The sequence below is a fragment of the Thyridium curvatum genome (assembly GCF_004353045.1).
Source record: "Thyridium curvatum strain D216 chromosome Unknown NODE_53_length_294859_cov_82.703090, whole genome shotgun sequence".
Classification (NCBI taxonomy): domain Eukaryota; kingdom Fungi; phylum Ascomycota; class Sordariomycetes; order Thyridiales; family Thyridiaceae; genus Thyridium; species Thyridium curvatum.
The window spans coordinates 235,246-263,227 of record NW_022156808.1 but is presented as its reverse complement, the minus strand read 5'-3'; the positions used below and the strand labels follow the sequence as shown (position 1 = coordinate 263,227).

Genomic DNA, 27,982 nt, shown 5'->3' with positions numbered 1-27,982 from the left:
GATTATCCCCCCCGTAGGCAGGCAAGGTTGCATCGAGGCGGGAGGAGAGGCGAGTGAGTTGGAGGGTGGCCATTTGGCGGCACCAGGCACAATGCGGCCTTTTTTCCTTGTGCGTCCCGAACGCGGCAGGGTCTCATCTCTCTGATTCTACATTTTCCTCCTCTTGCATGTGGTCTGTAAATTCCTGCTGGAACAGCTCCATTCGCACTTCCTCCCCAAACCCCCTCGTGCTGTGTCTTTCTTCAGCATCGGGGACATGCCCCGGGTCTTCGTCACGGCAACCATGCAGCGATTGACCAGAATCTCGAGCATCCGCGGGCTCGCTCGGGATCCCCCTCCTCCGCAGAAGCAGCAATGCAGCGCCCTTCACATGGAGCATCGGAGGAGGCGGAGACGTCTCGGGCGAGGAGCACCGCTGCGGAACACATCCAGACTTTTTGAACTGCCAAACATTGTGTTAGACCTCGACGCCGAAGATAATCCACATGTGCGTCCATACAACGACGCCGATGAGGAGGCCCAGGTTGCGAAATGGTCATCGAATCCCGACCACGCTTCACTCCTGCTTCGACAAAGATCCTTCTCCAGCGAGGCTCACCAGGCGAAAAGGATCCTTACCTCGACCGTCCACAATCCCACGCCGTGGCGAGTCACCGACCAGGATCTCCTATCTGCTGCCCTCCTCAGCTCGACCCCCAGCGCATCAACAACAAGCGGGCTGCAGAACCCTGCTGCAGTATTCGATCAATTACTTTACTACAATGGCGTAGCACATCGGATGAGTAATGATGGCGCGAAGATGGTCCACACCTTGCTGCACCGACAATCCATTGCTCGGGAGCTCGACCACGAGTTGCACGAGCCTGAATACCGAAAGGCCCTCATGGGCTGCAATGGATTTGAGCAAGTGAGAAGAATGCTCACAGAACTCCTGCAAACCTCGGACGGCTGTCTGCTCCTGTCTCGCTGCGCACGCGATGTCAGACAGCGTCTCGCGGTCTTCCTCGAGGATAAATCAAAAGACTATGTGTCCAAGATACTTGTTTTGTTGAACAACATTAGCAGCACCTTTGCGGCAAAGAGCGTCCCGCTACCCCTGCCGCTGTGCGGCATTGGTCTTCAAGCTGCCTCGATCGCTGGCGAGCTTGCTGCAGTCCAGAGGTATCTCGGCACAGCCCTCGAGGAGGGGATCAATGGACAAGCCAAAGAGAGACGAACTACAGCCACTCGCGTCGTTGGTCCAGCTCTGGAGACTCTTCTACGCAATACCCGGGATCGGGACCCTTCGGCATTACAGGCTGCATGTAAGGGGACGAGGACGGATCTGTATACACTCTTAACGGGCCGAAGCTTGTCCGGCTGTGCGATCAAACCTTCCTTCCGTGCTACTCTGTGGCCCCTCAATTATGGGTCATCAGTGTATGCTCCGTACCTGGCTCTCTTGGGAGAACTTGGGGCGGTCCGTACTCTTTGGCATGAATATCGTCGCATGCCGGCTCGTGTTAAGGCAGTCGGCAACGAGGCTCATCAACAACGCTTAGATGTCTTGGTTGCTGCGGTCCTCCGCCATGCAGAACCGCTGACGGAAGGGAGTGCGACTGACGAGCAAGGAGTTTTCATGTGCGGAGACGAGTCGTCGGACTCCAAGCTGGATCTCCAAAGGCTTTCTATGCGCGATCAGCAAGATGCATCTCGCAGCCTCGCGCCCGGCACTCTATTGACACTGCGCACTCCCGTGCGGGAGGCTGCGCCGACACTTCCAGACCCGCGTGCTGATCAACAATTTCGCGATGGCGTACAGCATGCGTTTGAGCAGCCCCAGGCGAATGTGGCCATGGAGGCGTTGACCAGTTTATGTGCGTCGCCGTATGTCGACAAGTGGAGGAGCACAATGGAACATAGGCCTGAGATTCTCGCGGCCGAGTCGTGCGAAGCCGAGCGAGAACATGTACTTGTTTATGTTTAATTAGCTTATGTGACGCCCATGGAGAATTTCATCAAGGCAGAGACCGTCCGATCGATGATAGCTTGACACCACAGTGTGTGTACATGTACAGATCTTGCAGCAGTGCGTTGGCCGGTCCCTCTAGGTCGAACCTTGGAGCCTGCCCGGACCAAGCCATGAGAGTGTCGTGGAGGCATCCAGACCCCGAAGCAGCAGACCTACTGCAACCCAGGAGAGGTCAAACCTCAGCCCCGTGGCTCAGCCGGACGCTTTAGCCAGGTTGCTCTGCTGCAAGTTTTCGGATCTCCAGTCAGCAGCTGAAGGGTGAGATTCCCATTTGATTGGGCCATGTCCGCCCTCTAGCTTTCCTGCCAGTCGCGGACCCCGGGTGTCCCGTAAGCAATTGCAACTCACTTGGACGTCAGCCTGCCTCCTGATTCGCCGAGTGGTCTGCAACACGCTTCTCGACATCAGGATCTTGGGTCGCTGCTGTATGAACGTATCCTATTCATCTGCATGCCACGATTCAGGCCACATCTCTCGGCTTATGGGGTCATCACTAGCTCATTGGCTCTCTGCCGGAACACCATCATGCAAGGGTCCCTCGGGGGGATTGTCGTTACTGTCAGACTTGACGAGATGAGGCCGCTTGCTCGGACGAATGCCCCTGCGTGCTCGTACCGTGCTACCAAACAAGCACTACTGCCACGCTTCTTGCATGCTCTGCCCTACCCGACGCTCTGTGCCGACCTAGGAGGTGAGCGCTAGGAGTGCCGAGCAGTTGGTATCTGTGAGGGTGAGCCAAGGAGGACCCGGGGATGATGGAGCTGAATCTTGGGTCGGTCCGGTGAACTCTTTATTCCTTTGCGAATGACTGGTGCCTGTCGTGTTTCTCCCTTCTCTACTCCAACTTGTGAAGCTAGAACGGTAATATCTCGAATCCTCTCTGGATTCAACCCAAAAGCTCAGAAAACACTACGTCCCAACAGAGTGTCTGCTGTGACCTTACATGCATCTTGGTGTGGCGGTCAGCAATAATGTCTCACTCCGACAATACAACGTCATGACGCGACCGTTACCTGTTCATGGTGTCGGAGCCAGTCGTCGCGGCAGTGACGGTGCCCTCCCGAGCCGGGCCGCCGGACGGCCATCGCGAGGCATCATGAATCCCATTATTCTTGTTGTCCTTTGGCTCGGCGTCACGGTCACGGCGCAAAAAGACCCGGTCAACAACTTCTGCAGACGTTTTGCACACCAGACGACGGTCATTGATAGAAAGCTGTATATCGACGGAGGTCTCATCAACTGGAATCCTTTACAAAGCTATCCTAATAATTATACAAGTAAGTTTGCCGCAAGGATTTTACACCCACTCGCAGACTGTTATTAAAGCGGTAAATGTGCTAAGCATTGGGGTTTTTCTACTCATAGATCCGTACCTACTCTGGCAGGATCTTGACCACGTTAATGTCGATGGTCACATGCCCAAGTTGTATGCCAACTTGTCCAAGAACAACTCGATACCCGATGTGAGCGGTGGCTATCTGTGGCCGGACGAGGTCAACAAGAAGTTTTACCTCTTTGGAGGGGAGTACTTTCAAGAACCAGTGGCACCCTCGTTCATCCTCTATTCCTACGACGTGCTCAACAACTACTGGGAATCGCTTGGCCCGGCGCAGCAGGCGAGCATCAACAGCGTCTCGTTTGGAGCTGGTGCCACCGTACCTGACAAGGGACAAGGCTACTACTACGGCGGATGGCTGTCCAACAACTCTGTTCCGGGCTGGGGAGGAGGACCGCCAGTGGCAACGACGGGGATGGTCCGGTATGACATGGCCTCCAACTCATGGACAAACGGCACGGGACCCAACGACAACGTACGGCGAGCGGAAGGATCGATGGTCTACATCCCGGCCGGCGACGGCGGCATGTTGGTCTACTTTGGTGGTGTGACAGACCCTTGGGGGAATGGCACAGTGGCTGGCCAGCCGATGAGCCAGATATTGATCTACGACCTCTTCAGCTCGAAGTGGTACACGCAAAACGCCACGGGAGACGTGCCAGACATGAGAAGGCGGTTCTGTTCCGGAGTGACCTGGGTGCAGGACCAGTCAAGTTACAACATGTAAGCTGTCCTTTCACCCGACAATGCCGAGTACACTCCGTGCTAAAAACATATCCACACAAAGATATATCTACGGAGGCGCCTCCCTGCCCCCCTACACGGCCGGCTTCGACGACATCTACGTCCTCTCCCTCCCGTCCTTCAGCTGGGTCAAGCTCTACCCGACCGACGGCAACTACACGGGCGGGTACCCGCACCACAGCCTGACGTGCAACGTCATCTCGGGCGCCCAGATGCTCATCATCGGCGGCACCTTCCCGCTGAGCCAGGACTGCGACGCGCCCAACCAGTGGGGCACGCACAACGTCGACCTCGGCGAGCGCAACGCCGAGGGCGTCCCCTGGCAGCTCTTCGACCCCAACAAGACGGCCTACTCGGTGCCGACGCCCGTGCTCGCCGCCATCGGGGGCTCCGCCGAGGGCGGCGCGACCAAGACGAGCCCGGCGGGCGGGTTCGACAGCCCGGACCTCAAGCTGCTCATGGGCCGCAAGGCCGCGCTCGCGACCCGCACGCCGACGCGCAAGGTCCCGGACAGCACGGGCACGTCGGCGCCTCCCGCCGCTGGGGGGGACGCCAGCTCGCTCAGCACGGGCGCCATAGCGGGCATCGCCGTCGGCGGCGCCGCGGGCCTGGCGGTCCTCGTGCTCGCCGTCTGCTGCCTCGCGCGGAGCTGCCGGCGGCGGCGGCAGCACCACCACCACCATCTGGGGAGCAGCCAGACCGGCGCGGCGACGCTGGTCACCAGCCACCACTCGGGCCAGGGGGCAATGTGGCCGCCGCTCAGCCCGGGCTCGCACTACGCGCCGAGCAGCGCCAGCCCTCTCTACGCGCCTTCGCCCTTCCTGCCGCGCCGGGGCTCCATCCCGCACCACCCGCACCCGCCGATGTCGATGCCTATGCCCATGCCCATGCCCATGCCGCCGGCGCCCGCCGAGCTGCCGGACACGCCCGTCGGCGGGGGGCCGGCGGAGAGTTACCCTCCTCGGTACGAAGGCCTCGCGGCGTCGGCGCCGAGGGGATCGCCCGGGTGCGGGTCCGGGTCGGCGACGGGTACGGGCACGGGCGGCAGCTCGGCGCCGCTGTTCGACGCCGCCGCTGCTACGATGACCGCGCACCCCAAGATGGACGACCAGGGCCGGCTGTGGATGCCGCAGGTCAGCATGCTGCAGCCGTCTCCCGGCAGCGGCGGTGGTGGCGGTGGGCCGCCGCCGCAGAGGATGAGCCCGCCCGCTTCCTCCGCCGCGAGGAGCTTTAGCTTCGACGGGGGAGGGGAAGAGGCGGCGTGCGCGTACAGCAGTAGTCACTCGGCGCGGGAGAGCCCGCCGGTGCCGGTGCCGGTGCCGCGGCCGCCGAGCGCGTCGTACCACCGGCACCGGCACCGGCTTGGTGGGTCCGGCGATAGTGGATACCGGGCCGGCGGTGGTGGTGGTGGTAGTGTCGGTGGACCGCCGCCGCCACCGCAGCCGCAGCCGCAGGCGCCGCAGGAGCTGGACATGTCGCCCAGGGAAATGCACTTTGCAGCCACTGGGGATGACTGGGGGGGTAGTGTGGGGAGGAGGAATCATCACCATCACCAGACGTATTATCACCGGTGATTTTTCTGGGGGCTGAACGAAATTTCAAATTTCCTCCCATTCGGACGGAGTCGAGCGGTCGGCTCGGCTCGGCTCGATCATTTCTGGCGCGGGCTATCTGTTTCAAGTTGAAAGAAATGCACGATCTGGGCATCAGGACTGTCCGTTTTCTTTGAGATCTACTATGTGTAGAAGAACCCAGTCACTTGGGGCTGTGCAAGGACTGGTCATGATATCAAATGAAGACATTGCTGCCACTTTCCTTATTCTATGCTTTGAGCTGAGGTTCGATGACTTTGGGCCGAGGGACACCCAGGATAAAACTGGATCTTGGAGTCACTCACCTTCAGAGTTAGTGACTGTTTGTTTAGTCGTAGATATAGCACGGGACACATAATTGTCAGAAAGCAAACTCGTCTCGAGGCAAAAAGGGCGTAATGTGTAGAACCTACCGATTCCTTTCTTAGGCCATTGGGGCGTGAACGGTCTGGTGTGTTGCAGAGTAGAGACCAGCCATTTACAACCTTGGGCAGTGGAATGCCCAAACTGTTAGAAAGGCAAGCGACGATAGATAGACATATCTCTGTGCCGTTTCCTGTTCTTGCTTGCATCGGCATCTGTTCTGACTTTGCACACTTGTGGCAGAACTGCCCCGTTTCTACAACAAGCGGCTTCAAGAGGCACTCCGTTCTCGGTCGGAGACTCCGATGTCCAAAGCTGCACGAGAGTGTCCTATCTCGCCACAGATGTTGGCGCGACCCGTGTCGGAATAGTCAGCAACAAGCAGATGCAGGGGTTCAGCTCGGGACAGGAAGCGCCGGCGTCAAGTGGACCGGCCTCGAGATGTGATAGAAAAGCTCAATCAAACGTTGACACAATATCCTACAGCACGCAATATATCACATATCGCCGACAGAGAGAGAAGACACAACCAGGGATTCGACCTTGGAGTGGGCAAGCGCCCCTCCGATCAGGCCGAGGGGCGTCATCCGAGTGCAGCATCCGATGGTAGACGAGGAGCCTCGGAAGCCAGTTCAGCACATTGCCATCGACGGGCGACCGGGAAACTCGCCACCCTGGATGGCGATCTGGGATAGCTCTGAGCCGAGGAGAGCAGGACGGGGACGAGGAGGGCCACCCACCAAGCTGTCAAAGGCTGGAATGGGCGCCACTGATAAGGCACGAGGCCGAAAACGGTCCGCCATGGCTCGATGTTGCGTCTTGGGATCATCGTACCTGCAGAATCGTCTGTGGGGAGAGGCCGACAGAGACGAAGAGGGGGGGAGGGGAGGCACAAATGCTGTGCGCATATAGCTCCGCGCATGCTATTGCAGGCGTGTCGTCGAGATATCCGGGGTCGGCCGGGCTAGGCGAGGCATGCGCCATGTCGTGGGGGGTAGGAGGTCGTCGCTGAGTGGGCACGCGACTTGCCAGTTCCTATCTAGCTGACCCCTCTCCCACCAAGAGCTTCCCTGGAATCGCCCGTGATGGGTTGCGTTCCTCTTGCTCTTATCTCGCATGAGGACGATGCAGGGTCGGACCTGGTCCAGGGTACGGAGCTTATCTCTTCACCCCGCATAGATAGAAAAAGCGGAGGTTGTGTTCGGCGGGCTTCGTGACGCCGTGCTGGTGCAGGACAGGCGATAGATGCTTGCCGAGTCAGGCGACCCTTGATGACGATGGTGCCACGATGGGCAGCAATGCTAGCTGCGCAGGCATTCAACCCGCTGTCCGACAGTTGCGCCATGGATCGCGCGATAGGAGGAGTGGAACGGAGACGGCATCTGCCTGCGCCGCGCATGTGGTCCTTTGCCTTTGGATGAATTTGCAACACCACCAGTCACAGGAGAAGTGCAAGTGTGACTTGCGGCGACGATGAATAACACGGTGATAGCTCACAATATGATGGATCGGCAGAGCCAGGGAGCAGGGCTGAGTGGAGGCGTTTGTTGTCCCGGATAGGACACATCTTAGGCGCCCTGGGTGCAGTAAACGGTAGCGAAATCCTTCTTCGAGATGGTAAAACCGTTCCAAAGAGGAATGCCGAGGAGAGGCACCATATAGAATATATTGATTGTGCCATCCACAAGGTAAAGAAACGTCGTAAGCCCCCTTTTCGACAGCATCACGACGGACTACCATGGTGGGAAGACCAACGCAAGAATGACGGGCGGGGACACCCTTGCTGAGTGCTTGAACCCCGGGAGGCCTATTTTTGGCAGATCTGGTTGAGGCAGTTCCGAGTGAAAGCGGGCAGGTGATGATGGGTAGTATCTAGGTAGGTAGTGGTTGTTCTCTTGGTGTTGGTCGTTGTCATGGTGGCATCGCGCAAGACGAGACGGGATGAGCCCCCAAACGAACCATCTGAGCAAGAGGTTTGGGCCAACATGTCTGACATGTTCGCCCCCCCCCTTTGACCCCCAAGATCCAGAGGGCCCCCCACGTTCAATCTATTCCACTGTGACCGTACCGAGTTTTTCTCTGTCGCTCTGTAGGCGGGATCGGAGGACGTCAGAGCAATCTATGCTGCCACCGCCAGATTGTCCATCCTTACCTGATCGACCTTTACCCGAGGCCGATGATGTCCTGTTCCTGTCAAAAAGACGGGCACGGCATAAGACGCCACGGGATACGGTCTGGAACCCCCGCTCATCACTGACCGTGGGTTCTTCCGCGTTCGCCCGGGCCCCCACCAGCTGACTGACGTTGGGTGTTAGTCGGCCATATTGGGCCTGGCTGCCTGTTTGAGCTGCCGGCAGGTCTGGAGATTGGCCTGAGACGAGGGCTCGAGCTGCAGGCTAGGCAGTTCGGTCAATATCACACCTTTGAGACAAGCTCCAAACAACCCAATCGTCTCTCAGAAGCACGCCAGGTGCAAGAGGTTTGATAAATTGAGGACGCGCGCGCACGGTCCGGACGGTCGGAAGTCGGTGACGATGATCGATCGCGACGGGAGGTCCACCAGCAGAGTGACAGGATGGATCGACCGACCAAGCCAAGCATAGCATTCCGTCTCCTGGACCCATCAGCCAAACAAACGCCACCTTCCCTAAGGGATCAGAAAAGACGGCAGCGCTTAGGGTGGCAGGCAATACGTCAAGGTAAGCAAGTATGGCGAGAAACCCGGAGAGACTGATGTCAGTCGCGACAAGTCACGATGGCGACCCGGATGGCACATCATTGGCATTTGTGCTCCGTGGTCCGGATGATGTGAGAATCCTGGGAGACGGCCCATAGCCATAGAGGTAGCCACCCGGTTGAATTGGGCAGACGTTGCGTTGCGCCTTGTCTTCGGTGAGATGCGGTCAAGGGTGTGAGGTGAAGCTCTGAAATGCGACTAGCATGAGAGACCCCCATTCCAACCACATGTGTCAAGCTCGTGGATCCCCATCGACAGCGGCTCGGCAGCTGGTATCGATGATGATGGGCATGGGCAGGGGGACAGTGCATTTCATTTGTGATGAATTTTTCTGCTCGTCTGTCCCGTTTCTGGCCGAGCCAAGAGACGAGTTCTTGACCAGGGCCAAGGCACAGACAGACACGACACGGCCATGCTGTGAAAGGACTGGCTAGAAGCTCACGATGCTGGTCTTTGCATTTTTTTCCTTGGCTCCGCTTGAGTTTGCCATTTTCTGTCTCTCTGGAAAGGAAAAAAGCAAAGAAAACAAGCCATTTAGCTTGCATTAGCTAGGGCATGCGGCTGCTTTGTTGCGATGGAACCAGCACCATCTTGAACAATGCTATTCAGACCCTGGCTTGGTGGCTTGAACTCGTCTGCTCTGGCCCGGCCTGCCACCCTCTGCTCTGCTTTCGAGTTACGCCGAACGACGCCCGGCTACTGCTACTCGATCCCCGTAAAACATTGTTCTAATTTGGGGTTTCACACAAGGCAGACTTTGCACGGTATGATGCCGATTTAATGCACTTTTCCAGTTGGGCAACTCAAAAGTCATCCGTCTTGCGCGTCGCATTATGTAAAGCCCACCCGCTCGAGAGGAGTTCGTGTTTCTAGTTGAGTGGTCCATATTTCCATATTTATTTACCTTTGCAAAGTAAGTACACTTGGTACCCTACCCAGAGTGAGTAAGTAACCTACCTCCTAGGTACCTACTTGCTTTTAGCGACGCCGTGGAGATCGAGACGACTATCTTGTACAGTAGGTAGAATCAATGACACGATGAGCAACGAGTGGAGAAGAGTCTCGGTAACTAGGTAGTAAACGTGGTACCTGCAAATCTTTTGCGCTGATTCTGCTGGGTAAGGTACCGGGCAATGCCCCACCCAGCTACGCGCGTTGTTCCCTTCAGGCACCGTGGAGCCCTGTAAACGCCCGCCCGTGCCTGGAATCACGCCTTCGATTCGATCAATGGCTTCACTTATGGGACCTTATGGGACTCCATTCCAACCCCGGCCAGGGCCTGGCGGCTCTTCACCGTCCCTTCACGCCTGATTCGCGTGAACCAAGGCGCCAGCAAGGTCAAAAAGGCGGGCTCCTACAAGGAAAGTAACTGCAGAAATTTCCTCGTTTGGGTTTTCGGCACAGTCTAGACCTGGACAGGGAGACGAACACCCGGTGCGCAGTTTTCATTTCATTTTTTTTCTTTTTCTTTTTACGGATTCTCACTTACGGAGGGCTGCTGCCAATCTCGTAGGCTCGGGTTCAAGGTTGGAAGGGAGGTCACCCTCTCCACGCATCCCATCCATTCATCCCATCCATTCATCCCTCCCCTCACCCAGCTGGAACCCTTGCAGTTCCACATGACAGGCCAAGAGGTGGTGGGCTGGCTGGCGCTCACTGGCGCTCACTGGCGCTGAAGACCAAAATCTGATAGGTAACATGGGGGCCATGTGCATGTGCGCTGTAAAGGTATCTACCAAGGTAGCGTGCTATATGTGTGCCGCCATTCCAGCCAGAGGGTTTGGGTATTTGCCAACGCGCGAGAGTGTGAGTGGGCTTCCATGCCTACCAGACTTGATCTCACGCAGGTGGAGTGTGCACCCGTGTGATTACATGCACTGTCTCTCTGTATCCGTACGGGAAATATTGATGGAGGGCTCCAAGGTTGCCAGGTTTCGGAGTAGGAGAGCGTGAGAGGGTTTCCATAATTCACACTGGGCCTGACGAGGACAGATGACTGGACTGACAGGATCAAAGACACTGGGTCCGTACCTTGATAGACAAATCGGCGCTCACGTCGATGAGTAGGCAACGCGAGTCTCCGCTCTCGGATTTGGGCGGCCGACGTTGAAAGCTTGCGCTATCAGCTCAGTAAGAGCGCGACCCCGGTACCCGTAGTTTGGTGTACTGCCAGTGCAACACCAAGTATCTCTCGCCCTCCGTTTCTACGCAGATAGACGGTGCAAGGATCGGTGCTTTGCAATCACGCAAAACCGGTCTTTGGAAGAGTCATACTGGATACCCTCAATTTTTCTATATCACCTCGGGATGGCCTTTCCTGACTGCGTCCTCCTCCACATCGTCGTCTTTGCCTCTTTTCTTTCCCAGAACTGCAAATTCCTCTCCCGCAGGACCGAGGAATCATATTGTTTCCGTCCTTCGTTTCGGCGCAGCATTGAACCAGCACCGCCAGTACCACCATCACAAGGGCAATCACTACCGAAATACGTCACTGCTTGGCTCACTTACACCACGACGCTGGACGCTACTGCTGCGACATTGCAACTCGCACTAAAAAAACAACCGCGTTTTCCGAAGGGCAGGCACGGCGCAGGGCAGGACACAGGACACAGGACACGCCCTTGCTCGAATTGATAAAGCAACTCGACTCGTGATTTTGCCAGTCCTACACTGCACTCCCCAGTCGACTCGACACTTGCCTGGACTGGACAATAGCTTCTGATAAGCGAACAGGCCAGTTTCGAACCCATCTTCTGCAATTCTCGCCTGCAAGCTTTCGTGGCCCGGTTTCGTCGACCTGCAGACACTCTGCGTACTCCATACCAGTACATGCTTGTACGTACATACGGCAAGTCTGCACCAACTTACACGGCCCAGTCGGAGGAACCCACAGCTGCAGCACTGCAGCACCAGCACTTATAAACCCACCCAGGCTTCCCTTCTTTGTTCAAGCCTTCCTTCAATCTTCAGCAGCAGAGCAAGCCCACAGACACGCACAGCTGTCTCTCACTTCCATACACACACACACGCACACATTACCTGAGGCTCTTTGGACGACACTCTCTCAACTTCTCTCTGGAGTCGAGCGGCAGTCGGTCTTCCTTCTTAGCTTTCGAGACCCATTCCGCCTGGAACACCAAGACCCGCAACGGTGCAACTTGGGGAACTCGTTAGCCTACAAAAACGTTCCATCCCGTCAAACACCGCTCTTTCCGCGAGCCAGACACGCCATCTGGCAGTGGAGTAACGCCAAAGCAAGGGAGATCCGGACGAGAAAGGGAGCAGGGAGATCCACGATCTAGGGGACCTTTGTCAAACAAAAGAAGCAGAAGACCCAGTCCTGGACAATTCTGCTCTTCACCACGTTTTTCAACCTCCATTTTCTCGAGGCTTGCCAGTCTCGAACGTCTTCCACACAGCTTATACTGCAAAGACCGGCCTCTCATTCCGTTTTCATCCTCTCTGTCAAATAGACCCCAGTGACAAAGCCAGCCAGGAAACACCACCGACGAAAAGGAGGGGACCCTGCGGGATTGGCACTGGAAACAAAGCAGCTTTCCATTCGGACAGAGGAGAACAAGAGAGAAACAGAGCAAGGGTTGGGCTCCTGGACCAGTCCGGCGTACCTAGATCGGCGCCCCGTGCCTTGACACAAGAGTGGCACCCTGCAGCTTGCTTGCTGCACAACCCCCGCCCGCCTCCCGGCCGTCCCCACGCACATCATCACCAATCCCTCGCCCAACTTACATAAAGCCTGGCCAACCAGCTCCCTCCCTCACCCCCAGGCCTATCGACACTGTCCGCCGCCAATCACAGCAGTCCTCCATGCACCACTCGAGGAGGAAGTCTGGTCATGCTTCTGCAAATACCTCGATGACCGACGTTCGAAAGTTCGCAACTGTCTCCGTCTCCGAGGTCAACTCTTCTTCTTCTTCACGATTTCACAAGTCCTCCCGTCCAGCAGCCATGACGCGGAGAGTCACGCCCACCGTCGCCCACAAGCTGGGCAAGAGCCCCAGGGACCGCGAGCGCGAGTGGGAGGAGGAGCGCTGGTTCGACGACGAGAGGGAAAGCTTCCCTCAGTTCTGGTAAGTCATGATCGTGTTCTCATTCACGCACTTGCGATTTCTTTGCGGACGCATTGCACCCCTCATATCGACTCTCGACTCTGCTCTGGCTTCGAGTCTTGCCTTCGTCTCTTCAGTCATGCTTTGGGCTTGGCCTCATGCTGTCTGCAATCTGCAATCTTTCTCTCTCCCCGCTCGACATTCCCTCCCTGGGTCATCTCGTCTAAAATTACGACTTGCACAAATTATACCCCATGGGCCAGCCCCAAGCCTTTTCCTCTTTTGTCTTCACGCATCCGTCACCTGACGCCGATGCGGGGGTCAATGTCGTTATTCATTACCCCATGCATAGCCATGGCTTAGTGCTCGAGCTTCGACAAGGTGTCATGACATGTTCCTTTCGGCACAAACCTTTCCGTTCCTGCATCACCATTCCCCGCCAAGCGTTCCCAAGAGTGCGGAGGTCCTAGTGGCTAACCAGTCTCGTCTTAGCATGACCTGTGAGAAGCAATTCGTCCCTCAAGACGACAAATTCCTGTACTGCTCAGAAGCGTAAGTGAGACCCTGGCGCTCGCTTTTAGCCTCGGAAAAAGGCGTCCGTGCTGATGATCGTGTTTGCATAGCTGCCGCAGACAAGATCACAAAAACAACGGCGCCGCAAGAAGTGCCATGTCCAAGGCTTATGAGCTTCACGCGGGCAGCTACCCCTTCTACTCCGCCGATAACCCGGAGCCCAGGGACATCATCCCGCGAGCTTCGCCCTCCAGGCCCAGCTCTACGTATTTTGCCCCTCCCGATCCCGTCACTCACACCTCGGCCATCTCTGCCCTGAGGTCTCTGTCGATACAAGACCCAAGCCCACCGTCGCCCACCCTGACTGGTTCCTATCACACAAACATCTGGCCTTTCTCGCGCATCAGCGGCAGCAGCCCGGACTCGTACTCGAGGCCATCAGCGGGTTACTTCTCGTCCACGTATGACAATGGCTACTACGGCACGCAGGCGGGATACACGATGTCGTCTCCCACCATGGAACGGCCACTGCCTTCAAGGAAGCCCAATAGCTATTCTCGCCCCAAGAGCATCGAGCTCGTCACACCAATGGTGGGGAGGTAGGGAGGACGCTCCCGCGGACTTGCAAGGGGAGTGTGACGGAGCTGTCACCAGCGGCAGGCCGCAGAGGATGCGGGACATGTGTCACGCTACTGCCTCCTTTGTCTTAAACCGTGTGGAACATACGCCACATTCGTTGGACGCACTGGCTTATCACAACCCAACGCATCCAGGGCCAGTCCGCACGATGCCGCTGCAAGCCCGCTTCCGTAATAGGAATTCCGGGCCTTGAATGCGGGGGTTTCCCGAGCCACCGCCGCGAAGCTCTTGTCGGTGCAACCATCGTGCGCGGGACACAGCAGTCATTGGTCGAATTTTCCCGATGGCCTGCCACGGATACTCAAAAGCAATTCCTTTTTCTTGATATCATTTATATGACACCTCATGTCATGTGAGCACAAAAATTGGGGGGCGATGGTTTCTTATCGCATGATGAACGGACACATCTTTCGGCGCAACTTTGGGGGACTGGGCAGCATTTGTTCTGTGTGAAGAGGGATACACTCAACTTCACCCTTTTTTTCCTTCTCTCATTTGTTCCACCACGATATATTTGTTTGGACCAAGCAGCGATGTTCTTTTTTTTACAATGGCATTTACAAGGGACAGTATTTGGAAACGCATATACCACCATAACAGACGACTCCGCAGGAGACAGAAACTACCAGAAACGACTTTGTACGAGTTAGAGAGACGTGGAGACAGAGAAAGAGAGAGAGTAGGAGCAGAAGAGACTTGCCGTACTGTGCGGGCACTGCCTGTGTGCGCGTGTCGCACGATAATACAAGAACGATATTGGATATAAACTGATACAAACGAGGCACATTGAGCAAGTTTCTAATGTGAGGTCTGCAAAACCAACCCCATCCCAGGAATTTAAGTTGCTTTGTACACCGTAACGCTTGTACGTTGCGATATTAAACGGCAGCATTAGTCTGACTAACGTTATACCTCTGGGATGTCGTCACCGTACGTCGTTGCCCCGTGCCTCCCCTGTGCCGTTTTCTTCTCGAAGGATTAGGTATGCAGAGGAAAAGGTTTCTAGACACCCCTGCGTTCGGGACTGTTTCAATTGACGCCACCTTTTGTGCACTATGGTCACATAACTTTTCTGTGGACGTGGTTCTTTTTGTTACTGATAGATAGAGAGCACGAAACGGCGACGATCTTTTGCTTGGTTGCCCCCCCCCGAAAGATCCCGGATCAACAGGCGACGGAGAATCCCATTGAAGGGGGGGGGGGACCACCTTGTTTTTAAGACTATTGACCAGTCCACCGCCCTCGGGGACTATGCGGTCGTGATGAGAATGATCGACGGGCCTCAATGCCTACACGTAGAGCCACGCATGCGAGGGGAGAGAAGGAACTGGTGCTGCGGATCGTCCATGCAAGTTGACGAGGGAGGAGGAGGAGCAGGAGGAGGGTGTTTTGGGTGCATGATTGACACCCGGAAAGAGGGAACCGCCCCGCCAAAAGGAAAAGCGAGATGGAACGAGAGAGAGACCCCGTTGAACGTTTTTTCAATCCTGTTATTAAACGTAGAAGAACGGTTTTGTTTTTGGCTCATCAAGAAATGACTCTCCTCTCTCTCTTGACTCCGTCCGTATATTGTCGTGGTGGTGCGTGTAAGTCGAGAGTTGCTCCGACATCGCAGGACCCGCCCCCTTTCTTCTTTTGCCCCCCAGACAACCGGGAAGGGTCCCGCTCAAGCCTTCATAGGCCCGGCGCTAGTATTCGGCATCCGGAGCACCGCAAGTGGCGCCATCGTCTGTCCAGGGTCTGTCATTCTGAACACGACAGTGGGCAGGGAGTCACTCGATGGAGTTCGCTCGGTGGGCAGCTCCCCAACACAGGATACCTACCTAAGCAGGTATGGGGGGAGGAGAACATGCGGACCCCGTCACTATCTGTCGTTTGAGAGGGAGAACGGAGATTGGTCACCATAAAAGAAAGCTTTCTTTTGCTAAAACCACCGTGGAAGAGAGAGAGAAGCGATGCTCGATGCTATGTATTGCACTTCCCCCCTAGCTGAACCCTCAAGAGTTTCTTTTGCAAAAGTTCCAACAAAAACACCATATCGTGTAGACAACGCCCTGACGGAAAAAGACAAAAAATAATTTAGTATGGCTGAGAGGCCCACCCCCCCCCCTTCACCCTGCTCGGGTGTCAATACATGACGTTCAAAAGGCGGTAGCACCTTCATCCCTCGAATCGAATACCACCCTTCCGACTCACGCCATTCGGACGAGAGTGTTTTGTCGAGAGTGAACTCCGCCAGGCATGTATGCAGCCTCTTCAGATACAGTACAAATAATACATCAGAAAACGGAGACCTGCTTTGCCCCCCTCTCCCCTTTTCTTTCTTCTCTTTTCTCTTCTCTTTCGACTTCATCTCACCCGTCTGTCTACCCATGAAAAGAAAATTGGGTGGTCGACGGGCCGTAGAAAACAAAGGCAATGCATTCATAAAACACGTATCCCAATACCGGGGGAAACCGGATAGGCAGGAGGAAATGACTACCTCGCCGGCGCCCGCGACGAGGCCATCTCGCCGTATCTGCCACGGTGCTGGGTGGTATCGTACGCCTGGAGCACCCTGGTCTGACTCTCGTCTGCCTGAGAGAAGGCATAGCCGCGCTGCTTGCGCATGCGTTGGACTTGACGGACCTTGCGAATGGCCTTTTGGAATTGCTCCATCCTGCAGAAGGGTGGAAAGATTAGTCATGCGCGCTTGGATGCAATCAAAAGGTAGACAAAAGCAGTTAACCTACCTAGGTCGGTAATCCTGGATGTTGTACTTCTGGATCTCCTGGATGTGGTGATACGTCTTAGGTCGGTACATCCGCTTCACGTACTTCCAGGTGAAGTCACGCAGCAAGCATGCCACGGGCAGGACGGCGCTCTGAGCCCAGAAGACGGGGCTGGTGAATAGCTTGGGCACCACACCGTGGTACTCCTTGGAAATGTTGATCATGGGTGCCACTGTCCCGTACACCGCGATAAAAACGTACCATATCACCATACTCCCTGGGATGGCAATGACGTGATACTTGGTCCAGTTGTTCGTCACGAGCGCCGCCTTGCCCAGGACAGTCAAGAGGACAGAGGCGTAGAGACCGGTACCCCAGACCCAATGGCCAGCCGTCTCACCATTGCCCAGGATGAGGTCGCCCCACCAGAAGAGCGCTGCACCAATGTACAAGATGAGAGAATGGTACACCGCCGTTGCGATCCAGCCGGCAAAGGTTCGGACCCGGAAGAACTGGTTGCTCTGACCCAAGTTGTAGAGCTGCGGATATCTGTCGAGAAGGCGAGCCGAGACGAATTGGTCCAGGATACCCATTGTCAAGGGAGGAAGAACAGTATAGAAGACGTTGTAGAAGGACAGCGTCCAAGATTCGTAGATGACCTGACCGGAGAAGACGTTTTGGAATGTGAACTATTTTGCGTGGTCAGCTCGGAACTCAGGTCATGAAAAATGCAGGGGTATGCCACTTACCCAGAACTGTGTAAGATAGAGAGTAATGTTCTTGTAGAAAGAGAACAAGATTGCTTTGCTGATCCGTTGGTAGCTCCAGGCACCGTGGACCAGCAGCAACTTGCGAAGGTAACGGAACTGAGCCACGGACAAATCTGCACTTCGCGCCGCCTGCAAACCCTCAACACCACTAATTCCTATACCGATGTGTGCGGCTTGGATCATAGAGACGTCGTTTGCGCCGTCACCGATGGCGAGCAGGATAGACTCCTTCTGATATCGCTTGACCAGCTTGACCACCAAAGCCTTTTGAAGAGGCGAGACACGGCAGCAAATGACTGCCTTGCACATGACCGCCAGGTCAAGGAATAGCTTCTCGAGATCCTTCTCGAGGGCGAAGGTCAGAGACTTTCCGTCAATGACCAAGGCGAGCGTTTCGGTCTCTATTGTGCCATCTCCCTGCGTTCGGATGGCGTCCAATTTCTTCTGAATATTGTCTCGAGTTGCGGCCGCGGTCTCCTCGTTGACAATCAATAGCATCATATCTTCGCTCAACAACTTGCAGCTCATACCGATGTTGATGGCCGTTTCTTGCCGGTCACCAGTCAGGACCCAGACCTTGATGCCGGCTTGTTGCAGAGTATGGATAGTCTCGGGGACACCATCCTGGAGACGATCCTCGATGGCAGTGGCTCCAAGAAGGTAAAAGTCATGCTCGATGATCTCGGCGGCCTTGTCGAGCTCGTCGGCCCGGTTCCCGCCAATCGTCGTGCCAGCCTTCTCGAAGATGGCGAACCATTCCTGGAACTCCTGCTCCGGTATTTCGCGCATGGCGAGGCACAGCGTACGCAGACCTTCCGAGGCATACTCTTCCAGATGGCGGAGAGTAGCCTCGACGTGGGGGTTGTCGCCGTTGAGGCGCTCCAAGATGACCGTGTCGGCGCCCTTGCAATAGCAACGAATCTTGCCATCCGGGCATCGGTAGATAGTCGACATCCTCTTCCTCGTCGAGTTGAACTCGCAGACAGCCAGGAGCTCATACTCTTGTTCCGGTCCATTCTCCACAGATATCAGCACCGAGCGTGGCTTTCGGGCGGTGAAGCGGTAGCCCAAGGCCACCGCACCTTCTACAAGAGCACCCTCGTCGGGCGAGGCTGCCTGGTACTTGATGTTGTCCCGATCATCTCGCTCCGGAATGACAGTGTGGCAGGTGGCCAGCAGTGTGAGAAAGTGGTCAATGGCCGCAGCACTCTCGTGTCCGTGGAGGTTCTTGTTCAGTTGCTTGAAGTCGTGGATCCCGATCTCGACATCGTCCTGGATGGTCGCCCGACGATCCTCGGGCACATCATCAGCGTACATGATGCCGGCAATAGAGCACTGCTTGAACTCCATCATGTTGCAAGTTAGAGTGCCCGTCTTGTCCGAGAAGACATACTCGACCATGCCTAGTTCTTCTACCAAACTCGAAGTTCGGCAATTGGCTGGCGTGTCCGTCTTGTCGTAGTAGATATCAAGATCATCGTTGATCAGAATACCGTGCCAATACTTGACCACTTCAATGGTGACGAAGAGAGAGATGGGAACCAAGGCAGACAGAAGGACCCAGTATGTCACCATGTCCTTGATGAAGGTCTTGCCGATTTGCGCTGCGGTGTTTGTTGGGTCGAGCATGAGGTAACTCAGTGAATTGCCACGGACCTTGCGCATGATCAGGTCGCCGACGGTGGAGATGATGCTCAGCACCAAGAGAATGCCGATGAGAAGCAGTACGAGAATGTTGAGCTGCCGTTCTACCTTTGTCCTCTTGATAGGGGCCGCAGTCGCGTTGCGCATCAGCTTCGTCTCGTGGCCAGTGAACACGACAACACCGTGGATCCACGGAGTATTGCGCAGCGTCGCACCTCGAAGGAGTAGTTGCTCGGGGTTCAGCGGCAGCTCCTTCTCTCCGCCTCTTGCCTGCATCGTCAGGGTCGCCTCGTATGTGTAGAGGCTGCTGTTCGGCTGCTCGGATCTGATCCTCCCGCCTAGTCTGCTCAACTCGCTCGAGCTGACCATGGTTGAAGTCTCCGGCAAACCCTGCTTGATCTTGAGGTTGGTCTCTCCGTCGAGATTGGCCGTCTCGATATAGCACAGGCCCTCAGGCTCAGAACTGGCAAGAAGGACCAGGTCAGCAGGGAAGGGTTTCTCCGACTCGACTCGTACGATGTCGCCCACGGCAACATTGATCCACTTGGTTTCGACGAAAGAAGAGCCTCGCAGGACGTGAGTCTTCGACTCGTTCAGCGCCTTGTCGGCCTGTCTCCTTCGGTAGTCCTCCACGGCTTCCTTTCCAGCAGACACCATGAGCACGATGATCAGAGGGGCGATGGTTGTATATCGGTTCGTAGGAGAGAGGCCAGGAATCTGCTGCAGTCCAGCAGTGAAGAGGAAGAAAATGTTGGCGAATTTGGAGAATTGCTCGAGGAGGAACTTGGGAAGGAAGGTTGCAGCGTTGTACTTGGCCGTCGAGACGTGGTTGTCTACGTATTTGTTGGCCGTATTGGCGGGGGGGTTGTTAAGGTAGATGATGCGAGGGCCCAGGGTGGAAGGATCGGGTTTGCCGCGGCCGAACCCGAACTTGAAGTTGCCCATGTCGAACTTCTTGCTCGACTTGGCCGGTTGCTCAGCAGGGTGAGAGTCTGTCCTTTGTGCACCTGGCTCGGTAAGCGGCAGGTCCATTTCTGAGTAGCCCTGGCCCATTCCCAGCATGTTCTTGGCCTTTCCGAGCAGGCCGCCTCCGAGTCCCAGAACACTATTCCGCTGGTGCGCATTGCTGCGCGCATGGGCTTCGGAGGCCCCGGGCTGCATGCCGCCGCCATGCTGATAGTAGGAGTGGCCATCTTCTGGATAGTCATCAAAGTCGTCAGCGTATCGCTGGTAGTTCCCTAGCTCTGACGTTTGGCTGTATTGCCTGTCCGACTCGGCGAGATATGGGCCTCGAGGACCAGAGGGGCGTGAGGGCCCGCCGGGGGCAGTCTTGGCCGAGGGGTGCGTCGCCTGGCTGGAGCCGACGAAGTCGTCGTAGGAAACAGAGGGTCGGGACTGGCTGGGCTCATGGTCGTGGGTGTAGGATCTGAGCAGATCATCGTCGTTCAGGTTGGACCTCTGGCCGCCGCCGTAGACAGGTTGGTCATTTTCGAGGTCGAGGAGCAGGTCGTGTCTCGAACCGGAGCCTCCCTGAGGAGGTCTGCCAGCCATACCGGAAGACGCAGCGCTCCGAGGCAGTCAATGTCACGAAGGGATGCTTGCTGCTTGCCGGCATGCGGGGAAGGCGATGTGATCAAAGCGACGATGGTAATGACATGAAGAGAAGGAGAAAGGGAGCGGACGATGACTAAGGCGCACCCGGTTTCAGGATGCTCGGGATGCTGGTGCGATGATGGGGAGCGACAGGAGTGGCAGCTGAAGAAGGTGACGAATGTGGAAGTGTTCGTTTCAAGCACAGCCTCTTTTTTGGGGGACCACAGAGCAGCGCTGTACGAGATTTGGATTGGCCTTGCCGCATTGACAAGGGGTTGCGTGGCACTAGCTCTGAGCCTCGATGATTTCTGGCTTCTGAAACGGGGATTGGGCTGGCTCGTGTATGTACAAGTAGGTACGTGCGTGCGTGTGTGTGCGTGTGGGAGTGTGCGCGCACCAACGCACTGTGATTGATAAAGAAGAAATAGAGAAGAGCTGTTGCAGATTCCGAGAATACGCGTGTTTGTCTCTTTGGTTGTCTTTTCACCTAGGTAACTATCTTTGCCGTCGATTCATGTTCGCGGGTGGTGTCTTGGATGTTTGGAGGAGGCGGGACCCTTCAGCGCCTGTCGTCCTTGTACAGCATCTAGGTAGCCAGTAAGCTAAGGTAAGCTTCGCCCGTGCTGCCGTGTGAGGTCACCAACCAACCAGCAGACTGCTTGCGTGATGGGAAGTCCAGCCAGCCCCTGGATTTGCGACCGCAATAACCACCTACCTAGGTACGTAGGTCAAGTACCTAGGGAGGTACCTAAGGCTGAAGAACAGCACCAAGAGGCTCCACCGAAGGCAAAGAAAGAGCGCCAAAGTGGAGATCTAATTGAAAGGTTTAGGGGCTCTTAGCGCTTAGACTGGCCATTGCACGGCAGCCTCCAGCACCCCTGGTGGACTTGGCACTCCCTAACAACAAATGCCGGCTACTACGCTCTTTTGTGTTATCCAGTACTACCTAGTCTACCTACTTGCCTCAGCTACATCCTCCTTGACAACTCACCACCTCCCCTAGACCACGAATCGTTCACCATGGCACCCAGACAGGTGCTTCCAGAGACAGGAGCTGTCTACACCTATGTGGGCGAGGGTGCGGCCAACGTAGTATTTGCTGTCGATATCCTCCCAGGTGAGAACCATCCACAATTCAGACAGTTGTGTAACCTCGTGCTCACACTTGCCACAGGCCTGCTCCTCCGAGTGCCCAGAGTGAAGCCTGCAGGCTCGCAGCCTTTATCATATGAGGTGCAGCAAGACTTCTTTTACCAGAACATTGTACCGCTGATGGGACATGAAAACCTGGTGAGACAGAAGTTTGTTGACATCCCTTCAACCTCCATCATCAATCAGCTCAACAATGTGCTGGCCAAATCTGAGTCAAAACGACCCAAGAAGCACCGAGATGGCCAGGTAGATGATGTCAGAATTGGTCTGTTAATCGATGATATGAGACCGGGTAAGTTTGCGCGGTGCTTTCCGACCTTGATGCAGACTCATTATCTGATTTCTTATCCCTCAGCAGCCCCAGGTGACTTGGCAATACAATTCAAGCCCAAGTGGCTCGCCCAGTCGCCCACAGCACCCCTGGATGCAAAACGTTGCCGAAACTGCGCGAGGGAGGCATTGCGGCAAGTCAAGTCTGGCATGCAGGAAGACTCTTCACGACGCTACATTTGCCCCCTTGAGTTGCTGAACTGCCAAGTGGATAAGGGGTACGGTGACAGCAGAGCGCGATACATCATGAGACAGCTGGCCTCAGACCTACTGGGAGCATCACCGGACCCCGACTTTGGCAACCCCGCCCACGTAAAGCTCTTTAGATGGTTCAAAACAAACCAACTCCTGCCAATGCTTGAGCAAGTCCAGGTCTCGCTCGACGAAGAGGGACTCATCATGAAAGACAACCTAGACGAAGAGGAGTTGGATCAGCTCTCTGCAGCTATGGCTCTGAGGGACTGTAGCTGCTACATCCGCATCCCTGCGTCAAACAAGCCCATAGAAGCCAGGCTGGGTGATCTTGACAAGAAGAACGCTTCTCACAAGCTTGACTATTGGAGAAGCACTGAGGTGGAGTTGCGAGAAGGTGGCTTCTACACTGAAGAAGAAAACCCTTACCAGCCTGTCCTGTGTACCCTCGACTATTGGAAGACCAAATTCTCATGATCTACAAGTATAGAATCCATGCTAGAAATGAAAGCCTTCCATTAAAACACAATTTAGTCCAAGAACAAAGCACATTTTGGTTCCGGGGGTGTTGAATATGATACCTAAAGATGGGCTAGATTGAAGTCGATCAACCAAAGCTGATCTGTACCTGTCGGGTGGAGACCGCCGCTAATGCACTTTGTGTGGGTGTGGCCATCGCCAGCCACAGTCTGGTACCTAAAAGCCGCCACCCATTGCGACGGCAGCTCACGAGAAATCCGACTCCATATTTTGTTCGAGAACGAGGCTGAGATACCTTATCATCAGAGTCCGGCGACAACACGAAGTCTAAATATATATTTTTGAAATCGTATTTCCACACGGTGGATACCTCGCAGCCTCAGATCCTCCGAAGATGGTTTGCAGCAAGTGCGCCAAGCTCTCCAAGGGCACGACCCTCGCCACGCCAGGCGTCAAGAAGAAGAGCGAGATGTACTATGGCTCCCCGGCTGCATCGTCGTCATCAACGGCCAGCGGGCCGAAGAAATCCGCGACTCTAGGCAACACCGGCGTCACCAAGGTGAGTGCAGGAGCTGCTCTGGGACCCCACGCCTGCTTGTCTGAGCAACCTGCTGACTATCTCTCTCTCGCAGAGCAAGCTGCTGTCTCAAAGCGCCAAGAACCCGTACGCGCAATACTCAAGGTGAGCTTCCTTTGCCATCTGTATCGGGAGTCTCGCAAACCCAACGCTGACAATCTTGTCCCAGTTCATGCGACAAGTGCAAGACCAAGGTGTCTCAAGGCCACAAGTTCTGTAACAAGTGTGCCTACCAAGCAAATGGTAAGTCGAACGCTTGTCAAGCAGACTCGTGCCAGGCGCTGATCTCATCAAATAGCTTGCGCCATGTGCGGAAAGCCAAACACCAAGACCGCCAAGGGTGCATCCCTGGTGTCCGGCCAGAAGTTTACTCTGAAGTGAAGGTAGCTGGTCGGCCATTGAGTTAGATCTGATAAGAACGGATCTAGGACTTGATGAACAGCATCACCCGGAAGGTCCACATCGCATCTCCGACCAATCTATCTGGAGCAAGATTGGGCAACTGTATTTCTTGCAGATGTCAAGAACATATCGCTCTTTGCTTCTGGCCGGGATAATCAAAGCTGGGGGGGGGGGGGGGGGGGCAGGGAAAACAACGGCATGCCGGGCTATCTTGGGATGGTATCAATCCCTCAGGAAAGCCCAGACAGACCTCACGGAGAGGCCGGTGGCATTAGACAGTTCTCTCAAACATGTAAATTCATTTTCACCCCAGAGGGTTCAGGCCTTAGAGAGTATCCCACCCATGAATCAGATATCAATTCTATGGACAAGACTTGGCCAAGTCATTGACCACGAGAAATCCTCGAGAATACTATATCCCCTCAAGCAACTCCCGTGCCATATCTACGCCAACTCCCCCAGCCAACTTAGAGCGAAGCTTTGGGATCGCCAGCCGCCAGCACCTTCTTGACAAACTCGCCAATCTCGGCATTCACCTGCTCCGGGTGCGACCAGAGCACCCAGTGCGAGCCCGGGACGGTGCGCTTGGTCAGGTCGTCAAAGTGCTTCTCCATGCCGTTGGCCAGCGCCGGCGGGATGGCCGGGTCGTTCTCGGCGAGCACGATCATCGACGGCACCCTGATCCGCGGCGGGCCCTCCTTCAGCAGCTCCACCTCGTCGTCGTAGTTGACCTTGCGCGTGCGGTACCAGTTGGTCGGCCCGCGCATGCCGTTGCGCGCGTACTCGGCGACGTAGTAGTCCATCTCCTCCCCGCTCATGACCCGGGCCGGCCGCAGCGCGTCGACCCGGTCGTACAGGACGCCCTCGGCGGTGCTGAAGCCCGGCTCGCCCGCGGGCGTGCGCCCGCCCTGCAGCGCCGTCAGGAACTGCCGGATGCGCTGCGGCGAGGCGATCCGCGCCACGATGTCGTCGCCCGCGAACTGCCGCTGGTAGCCAAAGTTGGGCAGGCGCGCGGCCAGGGCGTCGACGTCGACGTAGACGGGCAGGGGCGGCGCGTAGGGCGTGCAGACGCTGAAGACGGCGCGCACGAGCGCCGGCTGCCAGAGCGCGATGCGCCACACGGCGAAGCCGCCCCAGTCGTGCCCGCCGAGGATGACCTGCTCGCCGGGGGCTAGCTGCGCCGCCAGCGCCGCCATGTCGGCCGAGAGGGTCTTGAAGCCGTACTGCTCGAGGGCCGCGGGGGCGTCGGACCGGCCGAAGCCCGGCAGGTCCGGGGCGATGACCTGCAGGCCGAGGGAGAGGAGGTAGGGGATCTGGTAGCGCCAGCCAAAGGACAGGTCCGGGAAGCCGTGGATGAGGAGGACGGTGCCGGTATGCTCTCCCTCCGGCTTGCCGTGGAGGTAGTGGTAGGTCTTGCCGTTGAGGGCGGCCGTGCCGTGCTGGACACGCTGGTCGGACGGTGTAAGTTTGTCCGGCGCCATGGTTGTGAGTCTGGAGTGCGACGAAGGGTTGTCTTGGTGTAGAGATGAGATCCGGCCTCAAATCTCAGAAAGAGCGCAGATGGTCAGGATCAGTCCGGTTCCGCAAGAAATTGAGGGCTTGATCACGATCGTGCCTCAACCAAGGGTCAAGAAAGGTGTGTCTTCGTGCAAGCTATCCCAATAGCCTATCGAGTGCAGTATGATGAACTGGACTCCGAAAGAACACTCGAGGACAATATAATATCACCAACAATTGATCGACGAATGTTGATTTCGAAGAACTGTTAAGTGAGAGAATTTCAAGACAGACGAGCCAGCTCGCATGAGATCTGAAGCAAAACGAGGGGCAAAGGCAACATCGAAGCTCGTGTGGAGGCATCTGGTGGGTGTTAGTGCCTCGTAACGCAGATGTGCCGAGGCACGTTTTGGGAGGGAGTACGGGAGGCCCCATTATGATGTCGATACCCAAAAAAAAAAGGGATTTCTTCGACAGCTTGCCGCTGTGGAACCAGCTTTGTCAGTCTTGCTTTCTGGGTTTTGTTTTAGCTTCTTTTGGAAGTTGTGCCTTATTGCCAGAGGAAATACATATTTGGTATTGGGTTAGATCATGTGGTTTCAGAGTAAAGTCTGTTCTGGTGCCTACTGGCTTGCGTAGTGGCAGACCAGACGGCGTTGTCTTGTTAATCTTTGACAAATAATGCGGCTTCGTATTCCAAGGGTATCTTGCTCTACTGTACAGTATCTAAATATCTAAAAAGGAATGTCTCGAATGCTGAAACATGCTCCATCCTCCAAAAAACAAAAAAACCAACGCCCTGGCTATGCCCTCTCAATTCTAGATCTAATATAACACACGTCTGGTTCGTCTCCGCGGTGAGCGTCGCAAGTCGGCTTCAGACCTGTCCGCGGTCTGCACCTCAAAGATGCTCTCATTATGGCTCTCGTCAGGGACCTCTGCGAACTGCCCGATGTCCCTATCGCCGGCAAGCTGTGCCTCGGTGAGCCAGCCGGCTTCGACGGCATATCGGACAACATCCGTGGCGCTCGAGAACGACAGTATGTCGAGCGGCGCATCCGGGTCGAGATGCGACCAAAGCTCTTTGGTCACTTTCTTGAAATGCGTCAGGGCCCTCTTCTCGCCCTGGAAGTGCCGACTGAGATAGCTGTAGATATACGCCAGCCACAGGATGTTGGTGTAGGGATGGTGCTCGCTCCACGAGATGGGCCCGTCTGGTCCATCATCATATGGCTTGCAATGCGACTCCGATGGCAAGTGTACGCGGTCTCCTTTAAGGAGGAATGATCTCATTTGTCGATACACTTTACACTGCGGTGCATGCGTGCTGGTAAAGATTCCCAAGTCCTTTTCGAGGTCAAAGGCAACGGATTGTACGCCCTCAGACTCATCGTTCTCGGCTCTTGACAGACCGTAGTCAAGGATGGTGATGTCCAAGCCGGAGAAACCAAATCGCACCGAAGAATCGTCTGTTTTGGTTCTGGGCTCGCCGACTTGGCGAATGCATAGATTGCCCTCGTGAAGATCTCGGTGCTGCGAGGTGTTAGTGGGAGACCACATGCTTCGATATGCCATGGGTGAGCACTTACTTCGAATTTGAATTGATCCTCAGCACGAGCCAAGGCAATCGCAACAAGGAGGAAAATATCCCACACTTGTGATATTGAAGACAGAGGGAAATCTTCAAGAGCCTTTCCTGCATCGCCCAACTCGACCACGAGGAATTTGGTGCCGTCAAGGTATCGGCTTGGCGAGGGATAGAACTGGAGTCGATCAGGGTCTTGCCGTTTGAGCTTCCGGTGGAAGGTTTGATGTGTTTCGAGGAGACCCTTGGTAGTCTTGCCCATGACGAAATACCTCTCCTTGTAAACAACAAAACCGGGAATGTCGGCCAGCCACTCGGAGATCAGGAGCTCGCCCTGCAGATCATTCTCGGTGTGAGGCTCCTCGTCAACCAGGCCGCTTTTCTCTTGTTGCTTGGTCTTAGGCTTGATTGGTGAATCGAGCCTTATGACTTTGAGAATACTGGTGCCGCGCTCATTAGAGACTCGGTAGACCTCGGCGAAGGAGGCTTCTGCAATCTTCTGGATCTTGTCTCCTGGTGGACACAAGTCTGACCATGTCAGAAGGCGCAGGGTCTCATCCGCTTCATCCCCGTCCTCGACGTCGAGCTGACCATCTAGCTGTTGCTCTTGCTGCTTGGTCTCCTCGGACTTGGCGGTCACATCGGGGGTTACCAGAACAATGGAGTGCTCCTGTCGCTCGACTTGGACATCCTCCAACCGCACATTCGTGAGTTGCTCGGTGATGAGGTCGACAGGGTCCTCTACATCGGTAATGGCTACGCTCTTGATCGGACTGCTCTTGGGAAGCTCTGCGAAGAGATCGACCCGCGGCTTCCTGGCGGCCTTGCCGTATCTTCTCACAGTCGCCGTCCGAGACATGGTGTCATGAAAAAGCCATGAGCTTTAGGGAAAAGTCGGTTTAATTTGCCACTTTCAAGATTGTGACAAGTAATTATCTAGTCTCAAGAAACAATGGCCTTCACGATGCGCCTCGTGACATGGCACACCTCGGTGTCTCCATCGATGATTACATTACCATGGAGAGGCTTTGGTGGAGAGTTGGCAGG

General features: G+C 55.7%; 8 protein-coding genes across 8 annotated transcripts; 5 read left to right on the top strand and 3 right to left on the bottom strand.

The window, feature by feature from the left end:
• Positions 1-283: 283 nt before the first annotated feature.
• Positions 284-1,966, top strand: E0L32_008257 (uncharacterized protein; the record flags this gene model as incomplete). Its single annotated transcript, XM_031143091.1, has 1 exon — positions 284-1,966. The coding sequence occupies one exon, from the start codon at positions 284-286 to the stop codon at positions 1,964-1,966; it is 1,683 nt and encodes a 560-aa protein (XP_030992579.1).
• A 1,042-nt stretch (positions 1,967-3,008) lies between these two features.
• Positions 3,009-5,325, top strand: E0L32_008256 (uncharacterized protein; the record flags this gene model as incomplete). The annotated part of the gene is made up of 4 exons (XM_031143090.1): positions 3,009-3,288; positions 3,377-4,070; positions 4,135-4,705; positions 4,786-5,325. The coding sequence occupies 4 exons, from the start codon at positions 3,009-3,011 to the stop codon at positions 5,323-5,325; spliced, it is 2,085 nt and encodes a 694-aa protein (XP_030992578.1).
• A 7,283-nt stretch (positions 5,326-12,608) lies between these two features.
• Positions 12,609-13,966, top strand: E0L32_008255 (uncharacterized protein; the record flags this gene model as incomplete). The annotated part of the gene is made up of 3 exons (XM_031143089.1): positions 12,609-12,871; positions 13,343-13,402; positions 13,474-13,966. 3 exons carry the CDS (start codon positions 12,609-12,611, stop codon positions 13,964-13,966), a joined length of 816 nt encoding a protein of 271 aa, XP_030992577.1.
• A 2,514-nt stretch (positions 13,967-16,480) lies between these two features.
• On the bottom strand, positions 16,481-20,678 carry E0L32_008254 (uncharacterized protein; the record flags this gene model as incomplete). The annotated part of the gene is made up of 3 exons (XM_031143088.1): positions 16,481-16,661; positions 16,735-17,402; positions 17,463-20,678. The coding sequence occupies 3 exons, from the start codon at positions 20,676-20,678 to the stop codon at positions 16,481-16,483; spliced, it is 4,065 nt and encodes a 1,354-aa protein (XP_030992576.1).
• A 1,062-nt stretch (positions 20,679-21,740) lies between these two features.
• On the top strand, positions 21,741-22,871 carry E0L32_008253 (uncharacterized protein; the record flags this gene model as incomplete). Its single annotated transcript, XM_031143087.1, has 3 exons — positions 21,741-21,837; positions 21,895-22,164; positions 22,228-22,871. The coding sequence occupies 3 exons, from the start codon at positions 21,741-21,743 to the stop codon at positions 22,869-22,871; spliced, it is 1,011 nt and encodes a 336-aa protein (XP_030992575.1).
• A 397-nt stretch (positions 22,872-23,268) lies between these two features.
• Positions 23,269-23,832, top strand: E0L32_008252 (uncharacterized protein; the record flags this gene model as incomplete). Its single annotated transcript, XM_031143086.1, has 4 exons — positions 23,269-23,433; positions 23,507-23,556; positions 23,621-23,694; positions 23,750-23,832. The coding sequence occupies 4 exons, from the start codon at positions 23,269-23,271 to the stop codon at positions 23,830-23,832; spliced, it is 372 nt and encodes a 123-aa protein (XP_030992574.1).
• Positions 23,833-24,320: 488 nt separating this feature from the next.
• E0L32_008251 (uncharacterized protein) lies at positions 24,321-25,334 on the bottom strand (the record flags this gene model as incomplete). Its single annotated transcript, XM_031143085.1, has 1 exon — positions 24,321-25,334. One exon carries the CDS (start codon positions 25,332-25,334, stop codon positions 24,321-24,323), a length of 1,014 nt encoding a protein of 337 aa, XP_030992573.1.
• An 841-nt stretch (positions 25,335-26,175) lies between these two features.
• E0L32_008250 (uncharacterized protein) lies at positions 26,176-27,794 on the bottom strand (the record flags this gene model as incomplete). The annotated part of the gene is made up of 2 exons (XM_031143083.1): positions 26,176-26,883; positions 26,940-27,794. 2 exons carry the CDS (start codon positions 27,792-27,794, stop codon positions 26,176-26,178), a joined length of 1,563 nt encoding a protein of 520 aa, XP_030992572.1.
• Between the last annotated feature and the right edge of the window lie 188 nt (positions 27,795-27,982).